Source organism: Ambystoma mexicanum, chromosome 2q, assembly GCF_040938575.1.
Source record: "Ambystoma mexicanum isolate Mex_15411 chromosome 2q, UKY_AmexF1_1, whole genome shotgun sequence".
NCBI lineage: Eukaryota > Metazoa > Chordata > Amphibia > Caudata > Ambystomatidae > Ambystoma > Ambystoma mexicanum.
Window position 1 is genome coordinate 454,279,220 of NC_090924.1, and position 17,203 is coordinate 454,296,422.

Here is a 17,203-nt window from a genome sequence, read left to right on the forward strand (position 1 = left end):
ACACTGGGCAAATCCCCAGGGGAGGATGGTTACACCGCCGGCTTCTATCAAACCTTCAATAAGCAATTAACACCCTTCCTAACAGAACTATTCAACGAGATAATAGAGGTGGGGGTGGCACCAGATTCTTTCAAGAGAGCACTGATAACAGTGACTCCCAAAGAGGGGAGAAACCCCAAGCTCTGCGGATCTTACCGTCCCATCTCCCTCCTTAACCTCAATGCCAAAATGTATGCCAGAGTATTGGCCGCAAGACTGGAAACACTAATGCCCCACTTAATTAACCCTGACCAGGTCGGGTTTATTCTCGGGAGACAGGGAGCCGATACCATGTGCAAAACATTACACTTCATCCATGCAGCTCATAACCTTCCAAGCGAATCTGCCCTTCTGTCGATCGATGCAGAGAAAGCCTTTGACAGGGGAGAGTGGGAATTTCTGGGAACAGTCCTACAGAAAGTTGGTATAGGCCCGAGAATTCGAGAGGGGATACGAGTGATATACACTTCTCCCAAGGCATCGATATTTGTAAATGGAGAATATTGGAGATGGTTCGAGCTACACCGGGGGACCAGACAGGGATGCCCACTCTCTTCAATTTTATTTGCACTCTCCTTAGAACCCCTAGCACAAAAAATGAGAGCTAACCCTAATATAGAGGGAATGCGACTAGGGACAACGGAATATAAAGTAGCACTGTATGCAGACGACATTCTCCTACACATAACTAATCCTTTAATATCCATCCCCCACGCCCTTAAATTAATAGACGAATATGGGCAATTCTCTGGGTTCAAAGTAAATAGGACCAAGTCCATACTGTTCCCCCTCCAGGGATCTGCTGAAGAGAACAACGTTAAGTTCCTCCCTTTAGGCCTTAAATTGGAACACACTACTTTACAATACCTGGGCATACAGATCACCAAAACCCTGAATGACCTATATGAAGCTAATTCCCCCCCCCTTCTCCGGCGATTCACAGCGGATCTCAAAAAATGGAACAAACTCACGATTTCCTGGCTAGGGGGAATTAATGCTGTCAAAATGGTATGCCTCCCCCGATTCCTGTACCCCTTCCAAATGTTACCAGTAGAGATACCGAAAGGGTTCTTTATAGAAGCCAAAAAGATTACAATACAATTCCTCTGGTAGGGGAAGAAAGCGAGAATCCCATACAATATGTTAACACTTCCCAAAGATAAGGGAGGAGTGGCGCTCCCTGACCTGAAAACTTACTACAAAGCCGCCCACTTGCGTGTCCTAATTCTACACCTTAGGGATCGTAAAAACCTCCAATGGGTACAAATAGACAACCATTACCTAGTCCCGGCTACAGTATCGGAGTGGCTATGGACCCCACACAAAAGAGTGCAAAGGAAAATCAAAGACCACCCCATCTTGAGCACCATATGGTGCATATGGCGGACAGGTAAGGAAATGCGCAAAATCACTACCTGGCCGTCGCCGCTCAGCCACCTATGGTCACCCGGCATAAACAATCACATCCCCAACGTGGGGAGGTTCCAATCATGGTATGAGGCAGGCCTAGAAAGGGTGGGGCAGCTACAGAGAAAAGATTTGTTCATCACTCTACCAGAGCTGACGGAGGCATTCGGTATAATCACTCTATCCGCATTCCAGTTTATCCAACTAAAAGGTCTATTAACAAAACCCGAATGGAGAGACAAACTTAAAAGAGACCGTACCCCGTTTGAGAGACTCTTGAAAGGTCTCATATCCGCAATGTACCAAGAGTTAATAGCAGCAGGAGAGGGATCCACGGACCCCCTGAGAACTAGATGGGGGAAAAAGATATTGGAGAAGAGATACAACCTGACCAATGGGAAATAATGTGTAGAGCGGCTTCCAAGACCTCCATATCCAGCCAATACAAACTCCACGCCATCAATCTCTTACACAGGTGGCAATACGACCCCCTCCAACTCTCCAAATGTCCCAAACAATGAGCCCAAGATGCTGGAGAAAATGTGGAGAAACAGCCAAATACTGGCATATGTGGTGGGGTTGCCCACGCATCAAAGTGTTCTAGGACGAGGTCCTGGGGTGGATCAAGGAAATAGATGGGATTCAAAGAGACGCCGATCCCTACTTAATATTATTTGGTCTAGAAAGAGACGAAGGCGACTGGATCATAGCGAAAGGCCCAACTCTCCACCTACTCTTAGCTGCTCCGGCCTTATAAGTGATCAAATGGAAATCCCCAACAGTCCCAGGAAAGAATGAATGGATCAACTTGGCATCAAACATTTATTCAATGGAAACAATTACCGCCTCCCTACATGATAAAGCGGCCCAATGCGAAGCTTTATGGGCAGACTTTAAGAATAAATACCTCGCAATGACCTCCGACTCACAACCGCGGGAGCCCACAGGGTCCTGAAACTAGACGCCAAACCCAGCAAATCACTGTGGAAGGAGACTCATATTAAGTGGTAACAGAACTGCCAGACAATGGAACTATGTTCACTGTGCCTTCGTAGCTCCCACACTACAAGAACGTTCATAAGATGCATGCTAATCCAAGAAGGGGCGGGGGGTGGGTGGGGATAAAGCCTAACTGTTGATGTGATACACCCAGAGATATGGAATTACTGTCAAATTAAGAAAGTGAAATTATATAACATGTTCCGTTTCAGTTAAGCTATTATATGCTAATGGAGGTGTACAACATAATGTGAGGTTTTTTCATTTTCCTTTGTTTTTCTCCTTTTATGTTACTCATTTAAAACTAATAAAACCAAATTTAAAAAAAAATTAAAAAAAATAAAGAGAGGCATGCAAAGTGGGGTTTTTGTAGGCTTCTCTAAAAAATGCTTTGGGATGGTGGATTAAAGTATAGCTATTTATATAGCCCAAGCTTTAGCTTCAGGCACTTACGGCACTGAAATTTAGGGATTTGCTAATATTATTCCCCTGAAGATTGTGGAAAGCCAGTTTTTCAAAAATCTTCTTTCTCTACCATCCAGTGCCCCAAGCAGTCATTGTTATTGGAATTTTGATATAAAGGCTGTTCAAGAACTGTGGAGTGCACGCTGCTTTTATATTGGTTTAAATTAACAAGGGGGGTCCTGGGAGTCCCTCTGCCAGACATTAGTCCTGGTTACGAGAGACTTACCCAGTCTTTAGCTCACTATCTTTCACAGAGAAGAAATATCCCAAACATATCAGTCTTTGTCCTGCCCTGGGGCAGTCCAGCACCAAAATGCTAGGCAATTCTCCTCTGAACAAGAGTACCAACAGAAACCCCAGACACGTGTTTCGGTCTAGTTGGACCTCATCAGTAGGGTGGATCTGTGCCTCTCTAAGAATAGTTAGCAAGGGGTCCACGTCTGGATTCCCCTAGTAACTTAGGGTGAGACCCAAAGTTACTTAAATATGCAAATTAATAAGGGGGGGTCCTGGGAGTCCCTCTGCCAGACATTAGTCCTGGTTTCGAGAGACTTACCCAGAGTCTTTAGCTCACTATCTTTCACAGAGAAGAAATATCCCAAACATATCAGTCTTTGTCCTGCCCTGGGGCAGTCCAGCACCGAAATGCTAGGCAATTCTCCTCTGAACAAGATTACCAACAGAAATATTGGTTTAAGGCATGGGGCTCATCCCCACCCCAATTGCTTAAATTCAAAATGGAATAGAGTACCTTAGAGGGCAGCAGAGATGTGTTATTCAGGATGGTTCAATTATATCTAAAAACTAGCTTACCCACTCAGACTCATCTTTGCGAAGATCCCAACTCAATCGAAACGCATGATAAAAGAAACACAAAATGTGACGACTGATACAAAGATCACCTGGATGAAATTGGGTGATTTGTAGCAAAAACACATTATGATTAAGAGTATTACCAATAGCATCTCTCCATTCCAGGTGGTCGGATAGTACATCTTATAATTGTAGTGTAGATCAAAAGAAGATCACACATTTTTTAAGTATATGTCCTTGTATTTTAGTCCTATAAAATGCCTGAAAAGGATTTGTAAACCCCAACATGTTAGAGCCTGTAAGGTAGCTCTGACTGTCCAAAGAGACAGAGTGGCACGTTTTGCAGTGTCCCAGTTCCTGGTGAGGGGTTGGAAAACGGGCAGGGACTTTACAAGTCAAAGTTAATCTATTTGCTCAAAAAGCAAGGAGGATTTACAGCAATTGGCTTGAAACGAGATACAATCAGGTTAACAATGTATAAATTAAGTTATAACTGCAAATAAAGTTAACTATTGATTCTAGTTATGATATGGACAATACAATTATTGTGAAGAGTACGCTATTTAACATCTGGTTTTGTGTTTTGTGTTTGTTACACAGTGTTCCAGTTATTATTAAATGAATGCGTGCACAGTGTTCCAGATATTATGAAATGAATGTGTGTTTGATACACTATGTATATGCACTTAGCACTTTATAGAATGATACGATCATAAGGCTGTTTTGTACATTGAGTGTTGTTTTATCTTTGTTTTAACAGAGTATTTTTTCATTGGAATAAAGATTGTGTTGTTTAGCTTGTATTAATGCAAAGTTCAGAAGTAAAGTATTTGATGATCAGTGATATATGAAAATAGTTCGGAATAGAAGGATTGAGATTATTTTTCAAAATGTGGGTTAATCTTCTCAACTTTGTTGGTAGGAGGGAGAAAAAACCACAGGTAAATGAAGCATTTATGAGTGGATACCAAAAAGGCATAATTGCTTAGGCTGAAGATTTACAGAGGAAATGGATCATCTCGATAGTTTGTGGGATTCCTTAAACTGATTAAACGTAAGCAGTACCAAACTAATAAGTGAACAAACTATTCTCAGACCTCAAGCTCAAGTAGAAGTTAATCATACAGTTTGACTCCTTAGACCAGATTCTCAAAATGTTTTCTGGCTTAAGTAAGGAAATGTGCTACTGCATCTCCTCCCTGGCACCCAAAAAAAGCGGCAAATTCACAAAGGGCATCTCAATAATTGCAGTTTAGATGCACTCATTCAGATGCCCTCCTCCCTCCCCCTTTGCGCAGAGACGGGGCGGTTTGCCTATCACATCTGGAATTCTAAAACGGTATGAGCTTTAAAATGTGAAAAAACAAGGGTCTTCCCCTCTGCGCCTATTAAGAACAGACACCGGGGGAGACGCAAATCATGGAACCGCCATGATTTGTTTTTGAAGTGCGACAGCTGCAGGTTAAACTGCGCTTGCCACAGTAGCATTTACATCCTCCAAAAAAGGGATGGAAATGCGCTCCCAGCAAATAAAACAAAAAAAAAGAGTAAGAGGTAATGTTCCGGTTACCCATAGTAGTATCGAGAAAGACAGAAACCTGTGCGAAGTGGACTTCGCGGAAAGTGAACCGAGAAGCAAACAGAAGGAAGGAGAAGGTCCCAAGTATCTACAGGCAACAGAGACGTTCCCATGCAAAACTGAAGGTAACAGGGAAAACAGGAATACAGTGAAGCCAAAAGAGACACATTATAGAATCAGAGAAACTCGTCCCAGTACAAATGAAAGTGTGAAACCAAGGTGATGAACTTGAACTATCTTAATGTGCTAAACCGAAGCACAGAAACCCCAAAGAGCGAGAGAAATAGAATTGCCTTGAGAAGAGGGGAAAATAACCCATTATTCAAGAAACAAAGACTGGAACATAACAGAGATAACTTAACTAAAGACCAGAGGTTCCTAGGATAAACCTTGCACAAGAAAGACCATTCCAGGAAAAGTGACCTATACTTATTTGGAAAGCCAAAGCCCAGAGGAGAAGACAATGTATAGGAATAATGAGAACCCGCTAATACAAAGTGAATCCATATTAAAGAGGAGAGAAAGACTACCAGTCCCATAAGGTTGATAGAGGAACCGATACAGAGGATAACAAGAGACTATTTAAAAAATTGCATATTAACAAGAACTAAGAAGCCAAGAGAAGTGCAAAAGCACAACTATCAGGGGAAGGGAGTCATTATCCTGATCTTAGTTGATTAAACTACTGGTAGGTCAGTTACGGCTAGTTTTTTACATTCCTTTTAGACATTCACGATTAAAATGTCCTCATGAGTGTACGCATCCTTCTTCTGACCTGGCATAGGTATCATGTAGGAAAGTTTACATGTTGAAGTAAATGTACAGATGATAAAGCAATCATATTTAAAATATTAGAATGTAGTATAGCATTCCACTGAAGATTAAAATCTCCTGAAAAGAATTTACAAGGTTGGGTCAAATTATAATGTGAGAAAATAAAACCCAATTACCAAGTAATAGATATCACTTGTGGAGGAAGATAGAATAAGTGAAAATATAAAGTGCACAATGAAGAAAAACAAACACAATTGTAAGCGATAGGTAATTAACAGTTATAAATGATTTAATAAGCGACAACAACAGGGCTATTTAAACATAATGGGTGTGATCCCCCTCCTTGCTTCACTCGGCAATCCAACCTTGGAATAGCATAGCCTGCAGTACTAAAATATAAACAATTAGATCCCATGAGGCCTTTAGCCAAGACTCAGCTACAAACAAGCCATATTATGACCTACTATGAAGTCATTAATAGCAGTGGCATGAGATACTGCAGAGCAACATTTTCTCAAAGTTTGTAAGAACTTGACCAACTGAACATTTCACTAAAGGACGGCAGACATCTTACTCCTTCCCCCCCCCCCTTAAGCTCTCCATCAACTTCTCTCCTTTCGGTTCTCTTCCACCCTCCCCCTCAGTTTGCAATATATTTATTGCAGCCAAAAAGGCATAGAAACAAATGTTTTAAAAAAAGGCAGGTTTTCAAAAGGAGCTCTTGAATCCACGCAGCAAAGGGCCCTCTTGCAGTACCATGTTATGGGACTGTCCGAGACCATCTTCTCTGATTCGCTCAAGAGAGCAGCAAGGAAGGCAGGTGGAGGAAAAGCCCAGCATAGCCATTGCTCCTTTTGGGGGTGGAGAGGTACAGTCTGTGCAGTACATTATTTAATATGTGCCATAACTGCTCTTACACACATGTATTCAGTGGTTTCAAAGACATCCTCATGTAAAATGTATACGGATGGACTTGCTATGGTAGTTAATGCAAGACACAATAAATGAGATGTACCTTGGTAATGTCTCCCTGAATCTGGATCACACCCGGCAGAGGTGCCATAGCCTGTAGGTCCACTGCCACAATCTTCACCTCTGAACTCTTTCCACTGGCCCCCCTGGGAAAAAACCATCAGGCAGGAAGGTTGATAGGCGCAGCTTTCAGTTAAAAAATCAATGGATTACAAAATGTACTCAATGCATCATAAATTGAGCAGCTACAAATTGCACCAAACCAATCCCGCTTCCCCAAATATGTACTTACTTGAGCTTTCGGCTAAGAACTTGACTCCAGCTTCCAGGTGCCGCACATAGATCTACTGCTCTGTGAACACCTTAACAAAAAAAACAAAAAGAAATACTCATGTTTGTGTGACTGCAGAGATCCCCAAAACAAAACAGATAACTGTAGACTTTTGAAGCCTAGAATCAAACGGTCAGCTCAATATATCCTCAGGAAGGTTTTGAAGAAATGGCAGACGAAAGCACACTTTAGGTGTAATTCTACATCTTACAACACCAAAAGGCCAAACGAGCTCTAGATTCGTTCAAACGCTTGAATCATTTAACACATATGGAAGAATCTTCTTTGAATGTTAAGGTAATAGATGGTGCTTACAGTCACTAACTTGTTTCACTACAGAAAAAAAGCTCAACTTTCCCTGTGTGTTTTGAGCTAATCCTAGGCAGAGGTGGTGTGCCACCCATCTAAAAGGTAAAGCAGAAAAACATTCAGTCATTCTAGCTCTCCTCAGGCAACATACATAGTATGAAGCATAAAACGATAAAACGGTTATAGTGAAAACTTTGAAGTGAAAAAAACTACAACGCCAAGGCCAATGTGTCTCAAGGAAATTACTAAAATGAAATGGAAAAGCGAGAGCTTCATTGCTTTATTCCACCTTCTTCCACATTCCTAATCAATAAAATTCTTCAGTTAGAAGTCAAGTAGCCACATATCATCAGAAGAATTGGTGATATTCTGTTAAGTGGTTCTCTAAATAGATAGGCCTGTAACCTGGCTAGATGTATCACGCAAGGATAGATTGGTAGACAGAATCCTATTGCAGAAGATAAGAACTCTCATAGAAAATATGCATCATGTGTGATAGAGGGATGCATTGATGGAACAGCATGAAGACAGATAGCTGGGCCCAAGGACAGATATTTTCCTATTGCAGAGTGTAATTTCATAGTTAATGTGTGTAACGTAAAATGGCAATTGTGTAATGCATTAGTGTAAGGTGAGATAAAGAATCGATCTGAGATTTAAAAAAAGGAACTTCTATTTTTTTACATGCGCAGAACGCTCTGTGGCAAGTCAGAATCATGAGGTAGACACTCAGACATTTTCTTAAGGGGGATTATTGCTTCACCACTTTAAAATCTTGAGAGAAAGGGAAAAAGAAGTATAAATGGTGCTCGTTGCATTGTCTTCTCAAGCTTGTCATTTAGAAAACCTACTTTAGTGCGAATTCTGTACCTACCACTTTTAAACCCAAGGAAAATGTAACAAAACGCAGGTATCCAACCTCTCCCCCCGCTGACCAAGGAATGGTGAGAGACTTTGGACCCCCTTGTGATCTCTCTTAGTAACGAGTAATGCAGCACTAGGCTTTTGCTAGATTTCCAGTCTGTAGTACCAGTCTCTCCCCTTCCCTTCTCCCTCACCGGGAAGTATCAAAGTATCTGGTTAGTCTCTTCTGTGTTACACTTCACAAGAAAGATTTGGTTAATGAAGCAGCCTTAGTCGTCGTCCCGCTCACTATTAAGTGCCAAATAACTTCGCTGGGTTCCTCAACCCAGAATTTGGAGCACCTCTTTCCAGTGGTGGTTGTCGGGTTGGCCGTCCTGTGTTTGGACTGAGTTGTTCTCCCCCTTGCTTGCTCTTTCGATTCTTGTACCCCACTCTGGGGTTTGCTTTCTCCTTCCCCGCCATGGGGTGTCATTGTCCCAATCTGTGGGGTTGGCTATCTGGTACCCTGGCATTGAGTCTGGTTCTGGTAGCCAATCTGAGGCCACGGTGTCCCTCTCTCCACTTGGGGTATATTAATTTGTACCCCGCTCAAGGATATATTGTTTGGTTCCCCATCCTGGGGTCTGGCTTCTGGTAGCCCGGCTAGGGATGTGTCTTGTCTTACCTTGCTTTGAGGTATGCTCATGCTCATCCCACCCTGCAAATGTATTGTTCGGCTTCCCACCCTAAATTATGTTTAGGCTTGTCAGTCAAGTCTTGTGGATGTTCACGAGTATCTAACAATTGTTATAACCAAGTGCAAATCATCAATGACATGCAATGAGTTTATTCATGTTATTCATGTGTCTGTTTCTAGTCAAGAAAAAACGTTATTTTATTTCAAGTAACAAGTTAGTGAATAAACAATAGAAAAGGGAGCTCTACGCGTTTCCGGAAACGTATCCCTTCATCAGGAGAAATAATTCTTAAATGCTTTAGTGAGTCTTCAAGCTTCAGTGTGTTCTCTACAAAATAATTGAAATAGTAATCAGGTCAATTGAAGACACAGTGGTTGTTGCATACTATTTAAAAACCAGCATTGGAAAAGCCAGTACATTTTGGCATTTACTGCTGTTCTTTGCATTTATAGGCACTAGGGTGCAAAGAGAAGAATATTTGCCAAACTGAATTTGAGCCATAAATGCACTTTACAATTCTTTGTCCTGAACATGACCAAATAAGAAGGGAGACTCTGCTCCCATGGTTTAGGGAAAGAGGTTTAGGCACGTAGGACCTGTATACCTGCACTTACTGTGAGCTGGAGATAGGAAATTGACTATGCACTAAAGAGATTAAAATACGCACACTTAAAATAACAGCAGTTACTATTGATGGGCAACTGGGAGAGACTTTAAGGTTGCCCCATTTAGGCACAATATGCATTTTACTTTAAGAATATGCACCAATCGTAATATAGTCTGTCCCTATACTCAAAATCAGTATTGTATTGTGGTTGTACCCCCTACATTTGTCATTGTACTTGTACATGGTAAGGGAGGATGAGCTGTTATTGAGTCAAATATCCCAGATGTTGGAAAAGATTTGGGGCCCAATATACAAACTTGTTTTTCCAATCAGACTTTCCCTTTCAAAAACGATTTTGTAAATCAGGCCCTTAGCAGCTAGAAGGGCATCAAAGCCCTTCTTGTGACTGGGCAGATGCCCGGGGCAGAGGAATCCTCGTGTGAGGTATGGACAGTGCAACAGATACAACGTCTGTCACTGCCACAAATATAGACGCCGCAAAGACACACATTACTTATTGTATAATGACCGACTTTAAGCTGGTGTTCTGAAAAAAAAGAAGAAAAAACAACAGGTGGCAGGAAGAAACTAATAAACCCGTCATTGTGAGGGGTTTGCAATTCGGGGCGGTCCTATTTTAGCGCTGCAGCCGTTTCATTTTGCTAAATTGTCCCACTTTTTGGTTTGGAAGATCTAGTCACACTAAAGTATATTACTTCTATAATGTAGATGAATATGTTTTTCGGTGATTGGATACAGGGTTTGACTGTGGAAAAGAAAGAAAGTATCATTGGTTAATATAAATAAGTACCTCGGACCACTGCGAATCTCAATGCGTTATCGTTCGTTGTGTTCCTTATTTTCAAAGCAGGGGAAATGCATTGGACGTACGTTGTTCCCAAAACATCTGGTCAAAGGCTCCTTTGAGCACCTTTTTTGGCAATCCCTGCAAGAAGTGCTACTCAAACATTTAAACTCTTCTGTGGCGTGTTAGAGTAGCCAAAGGGGGGTGATTTAAGTGCTGTTAAGAGGCAGCCATTTATGGGGCTCTATCTCCACTGGAGTGACTTGACAGAAAGACGCCTCACAGTTGGGAAATCAAAGCCCGCAATTATTTCACATGGCCCATTTCCGAACAGCTGTTTCTTCAGAATCCCATCCTCGCTCACAGCACGGCGAGAGTGAGCGCACACACGATGTAACAAGATAAACATCCTTACCTCTCAGTTTTAGTTTAAAAAAAGTAAAGTACACTTATGAACATTAGCCCTATTTTGCTCTCAGCAAATCTTTATTTGTACGGAGAGAATATATCATAATCACAGAGTCACATTCACGTCTCCATTGTTAATGTTACTGAGGTTTTTCTACAACCCGTTGTAGAGGGTGGAAGAAGACCTATCCTTCATGAAGTAACAAATATGCCAGAAATTCCCACAGTGGTAACATAGCATGGTAGTCTAGCCTCCCTCTTTGGAGGTGAGTAAACTAGTATCAAGGTACAATTAGGCCCATACACCTACACAACAAAAACACAATAATGCAGAATACAATGTAAAACTACATACACTGAATAAGGTTCGAAGGTTCAAATTTCTGTCAAATAATAGATGAATTCAGAGAATTTGTCCCTCGCACCAAGGGGGAGCCACCCCTTTTGAGACTAGGGAGGGGAGCCACTAAACTACAATCCGTAGGGCACAGGGCAAGCACAATTCTACTGGGGGTAACCACCCCCTCTTAAGCACAGGAAATCCCTAAACAGAGATATGTGTTATTCTCCCTTGTCTCAGGCAGTTAATAGCTTTGTTGGTCACACAGGAGTTGAAATGTATCATAATTTGCAACTTCCTACACAAATGGCTGGGATTGTCGCTCAGCCCTTCACGGCACTGTTCACACCTAAGAAGAGAGCAGAGTATAGACCCACCCCCTAGATGTGTGGAGGATAAAGACCTAATCAGCACTGCTCCACCAGAAGAGAAAAGCCCATAGAGCTGAAGTAGAGAGACCTCCTCCTGGGAGGTGAGGCAAGGAGAAGCACGCACGCGTCCGGTGTGGCAGATCGTACCATGGCACATTCAGCAAACCTGAAGACACCGACTGGCACACATAGGAGTCCCACACAGTGGAGAACGCCTAAGGAACCACCACCAAAGCCATGTCGAAGAAAGTAGAAAGGGATTGACAGCTCTGTAAGACGCAGGAAGAAGTGCAATGAGACAAGTGTAGCAAGGTGACCTTCCAACGCACCTTAAATGGAGACTGGTGTAGGCAGGCACACAATATACAACTTAACTCTTCACTTATAACTTGACCCGCCTCTTACCTATCTCCAAACGACACTCTCCTGGATTCAAGATCACCCTAGTGTACTTAGATAGGAAGAAGGTAAGGGTAGGGAAGATCAAGAGGTTAGGGCAGGTAGGTTCCCAAATAACCCTAAGGTGAAAGCACAAGGTTAGAGTAACTGGAACACAAAAGTAGAGGCTGACAAAAGGAATGTTGGTGTACGGTTCTTTTAAGTTGTTTAAAGATTTCTTATATACTTTTACAGTACACCAGCAGGGTTTTGTGAGTTTTTTAATAAAGGGGCGGAGAACAAGACACTAATCCTAAGCAGCTGCTTTACTAATAAAACACTAACAAATATAAATGATATACAAAATCTATACAGTGCACTGCATTAAAACATTTTTTTAAAAGACCTTACTTGCAACACAACATGGCCAGGGCTGTCTCAAAGTCCTTGCAGCGCTCTTGCTCTTCCTTCTTCTTGCACTCTTTGATGGTGGCTCTTTGGCAGTGGGCGGCAGGAAGCAGCAACAGTGTGTGGGGAAACTAAAATTTATATGGGCTGGGCTGTGTATGTCAGATGCAGCCCAGCACTCAGATGCAGCGTGAGGAGCCCCCCCACAGCATATCTCAACATGGGCCACATCTGCCAGGTGTGGGCCAGGGAGTCCAGGTGGGCCACCTGACAGGGGGGTGGCCCCTTTATTTAGATCAAGCCGCAGAAGGGTTAAACACACATTGTGTGCCTGCTGTGAGGAGCATCAGCAAATAACTGTGCCTGGGAATGAGGCCACCTGGGGGGCAGCAGCAATGTTTAGGGAGCTCCCCTGTCTATCGCCGGCAACAGTATTTCTTTCTTTTTTGAGAAAAAGGACCCTTGCATGCACACGCACGAGGGTTCCTTACTCATTTTTACTTCCTGCTCCCCGTCGTGGCTCTTGCGCCAGGGATCAGATTTTCTTTTTTCATTTTTGGATTCCCCATTGTGTTTTCACATGCCAGGGATCCCTTCTTTTATCCCCCGACCGGGGGTTACACAAGCCACGTCGACCTACTGGAACGCCAGCACTGAGACAGAAGGTACACAGTTGCTCCAAGCACTGTGAGAAGGGCAGAAAGGCCAAACCAGCCCCCAAAACAGAGTGAAAGAAACCAGACCCCAAGCCGAGGTGAGAGAAACCAGACCCCCCAAGGAGGGGTTCAAGACCAGAGGCCCCAGGGAGGGGTAAAACTCAGACAACCCATTGGACAGAGTACCACAACATACCTTGGTGGGGAGACCAATGAGAGTACCTGGTGTGGACTTAGGGACCAGGCGGTCCCCACAAGCAGCGACTAAGCCAGAATGCCTGACAAAACCAAGAAGACACACTGATCAAAGACATGCACTCCAAGGGGGCGGAGGTAGGAGGGCTTGAAGAGAGACATCTGATCCTCTGATTTGACTGTGCCACAGGGCAAGGAGCCAATTTGTTTCGGGTTGGGGTCAGAAATCAGCCACCAATCTTTCCTTTTGGGCAGAAACTTATTCTACTTTTGTTCAAGTTAGGTTCTTTTCTGTTCATAGTGGTAGGAGCAGCAAACAAGCTCACGATGCTACCCCTATAACCACAAACTGTGGTGAACCAGGACTCAATTGCGTTATAGTTAAAGATGTTTATTTAAATAAAAAGAAGCCTATCTAGCACTATCGCGATGAGGGAAGTTCCCTACCTAGCAAAACTAAAGCTAAAGGGTGCACGTCAAGTCTAAAGTAAAAGGTCATCTGTCCGAATCCTAAACAACTAACTGGCCCTACCACTTTAGAAAACACCCAATTTAAAAGGAAAAAAGGCATGCTTGCACAATAGCCTCAGTAAGGGCTTCTGCCTGACCAGACTTGTAATTGACTTGCTTTCAGTCTCAAAGTTCCTATAACGGTAATTTGCGTAGTCTTTTGATAAAAATTATAATTATCTTCTGTATGGGTTTCACTTTCCCCTTGATGAAGGAAACGGTTTCTATTTTACATTTATCAGGTTTTATTTCAAATGTCCTAAATCCCTTCAGGATTACTCGCAAGGACACTTTTCCGTCTCCCACCTTCATGGCACAGGGACCCCCCCCAACGTACTCTGGCTCTTAGGTAGGCATCTTGTTTCCTTTTTTTTGTATATTCTTTTTATTGCCATTTATGAGTCAGGTTACAAACAATTTGATTCAATATGCTGTTGAGATTGGGCAAAGAATAGAACATTATATCATTTTTACACAAAGTACGTGTGACTTTTGATGAAGCAAGAAATCATATAGCACATTTCCTTATTTACGGCCCCCAAAACCCCCCCCCCTTATAATGTCCCCTTTCCCTTTAATAAACAACAACAAAAAAACCTTAAGCTATGAGTTGCTCCCATGAGGTTCTAACAATTCAGCCCACGTGTGGGTGAGCGGCATGTTGCCTAACCATATTCCGTTTTGTGCCGTCTTAGGGTGCAGGTTGCACTACTGAATTATGAGCAATAGACTTGCCTCCCATCCCTCTGCTTATGTGTAAGGTTCTGTCAGTTCTATGAATTTTAATGCTCTTAAGGGGTTTTGGGTCTGTCGTTGCACGATAACTGCGCATTCCATCCTGCAGATTTTCGCGAGGAGTGTGATACGGTCGGCAGCCGTAGGGGGAGCTTTGTCCTTCCAGTGGGTAATGTGGAGTTTCCTTGCCGTAAACAGTAGTAGGCCTATAATTTTACGGGTGAGCCCGTCCTCATGCCAGGCGTCTGCTTGACCCCCCCACCCCCCAAAGGGTATTACCCCAGGTGTGACTGCGACAGTGGCCCCTCTGATTTTGCCTATCTGCTTATGCACGTCCCTCCAGTTTTCGGAGATCTTTGGGCATTACCAGAGAATATGTCCCTTCATGCCTTAGGCGCCGCATTCTCTCCAGCATTTGTTGTATGGGAGATTCCCATCTAATGCAAAGTAGAGGGGGTGAAGTATAGCCGCTGCACAATTTTATATTGAACCTCTCTATTTCTGAGGTTGGTGGAAATTATGGTATACCGGCGTATGATATATGATATGCTATGATATTTTATTTGTATTACGCTCGTACACAAGGTTTTCAGAGCACGACTAGGCAAGGGAGGCGAACAGGGGAGAACACAACAACGATCTTACTAGGCCCAGTGACATTGGCAACGTGCAAGTGCACGGGAATGGGAAAAGGGAAAAAGTGCATGTAAGGGGGAGAGTGGAAAGTGCGGAGCAGAGGAGAGCAGATAAATAATAATAAATAAAAAATAAATAGAAAATGGGGGCAATAAACAGTAGTAGTGCAGCCAGCAAGTGGCAAATGCTGTGTTTAAGTGCAGAAAAAGAAGAAAAATGGCGGGGGGGCTATAAGGGTACATATACAGTCCCCAGTGCAAGGAGTGGCTGGGAGGCAGTGCAGGAGGGTGGCAGGGTGAGCAGGTACCTGGGCCCAGGGGACAGAGGGTGGCCAGGTGCACAGTGCCAAGAGAGAGCAGATCAGCAGGGGAGAGGGGGAGCGAAGGCCAAAGCAAAGAGGAAGGTCTTGAGGTTCTTCTGGAACCAAAGATGGTTTTCCTCAAGTTTTAGATTGGCAAGGAGGCTGTTCCAGAGGGAGGCCCCAGCCGAAGATAGAGATCTACCCCCAGCTCGTTTCTTTAAAAAACGATTGACACGGAGGGAGTTGGAGGTAGAGGAGCGAAGAGCTCGAGAGGGGAGGTATTTGCGGAGGGATAGCTGAAGGTATTTTGGATCCAGGCCCCAGAAAGCCTTGTGGACAATGCAGAGGGTTTTGAATGTAATCCTTGCATCCACTGGGAGCCAATGGAGAGATTTCAGGGCTGGAGAGATACGATCCCAGGGCTTGAGGCCAAGGACAAGTCTTGCAGTCCTGTTCTGGATAAGTTGCAGAGGGCGGAGAGTAGAGGCAGCTAGATTTAGAAAGAGGCTGTTACACTAGGTCACCCTAGAGAGAACCAGAGCTTGGGAGACAGTGAGCTTCTGGAGGGAAGGAGAGGAATCCACGATGTAAAATATCTCTCTTTGGACCCCCAGGTCTTCAGATCAGTTACGTGCAAGTGTGTGGTTCCGTCCCTGGCTGTTCGGAACTGCCATTTGGTAGAATGTGTGGAGGTGTGGGAAGGAATCGAGGTGTAGTTCCATCTCTGTCTTGCAGGGGGCAAGGGCCGGAAGGATGGTGGGTTGTGCGGTATGGCGCTGTATCGGGGTACAGACAGTGTGGTATGATAGTCAGTCGCCCGGCCCTAGACCGAATTTCGTGCAAGCATCTTGGAACGTCTGCAGTGTCACCATCTCCAGTATGTCCATTATTCTAAAGTTGGCCCACTCATGATCCTGCTTAGGGTGTGTTCTAAATGTATGCCCGTTGGATAATACCCCCCGGATGCTGGACCATGGTGGTGCGTGATTGATTTGGATCCCTTGTGCTGCCCTGAGTTTGTGCCACTGGATGAGTGTGGGCCAGAGTATGGGGTGTTTCCTTTTGGTGGGCGGGAGCTTTTTTGGAGGGATGGCCATTGTTTCGACTGGGTTCAGGGGTTTCATCAGCTCTACCTCCATTGCCCTCCAGCTCGAGTCATCTGATGCGTCCAGCTAGCGTTTCACCCAGCACACTTGCGCCGCTTGGTAGTATGCCTTGATGGATGGGGCAGTGAGTCCCCCGTTCGTCTTATCGGCTTGTAGGACTGGAAAGCGAATGCTCGCCTTCTTCCCTCTCCAGATGAACTTGGTGATTGCTTTGTCTAACTCCTTTAGGGGGGAGGCTGTTGGTCTGACCGGGATCATCATTGTGATGTACGTGAGCTTGGGGAAAGAGTGTTTATCTGCTCGGTCAAGGAGAGATTTAGGGTGTCCACCTTTTTAGGTCCTGGCATATGCCCGTTATTTTCTGAGGATAGTTTAGGTCACTGAGGTCGCCCAATGAGGCGCTAATGTGAATACCAAGGTATTTGATATGATGCGTTTGTAAAGAGAAGGGTGCTACCCGCCCCCTGGGCCCCAAGGGATATCTGGTCGAAGTGGCATGACCTCCGACTTGCTCCAGT

At 43.9% G+C, this 17,203-nt stretch overlaps 1 protein-coding gene across 2 annotated transcripts in view; it reads right to left on the reverse strand.

Moving 5' to 3' along the window:
• The window catches only part of FTSJ1 (FtsJ RNA 2'-O-methyltransferase 1), a 328,389-nt gene that overhangs the window by 281,580 nt on the left and 29,606 nt on the right, over positions 1-17,203 (reverse strand). For both annotated transcript variants that reach the window (XM_069647552.1, XM_069647553.1), the window contains exons 3-4: positions 7,341-7,410; positions 7,092-7,194 (exon numbers count right to left, since the gene is read on the reverse strand). In XM_069647552.1, coding sequence (XP_069503653.1) covers positions 7,092-7,194; positions 7,341-7,410 — 173 coding nt within the window. The remainder of the gene's footprint in view (positions 1-7,091; positions 7,195-7,340; positions 7,411-17,203) is intronic.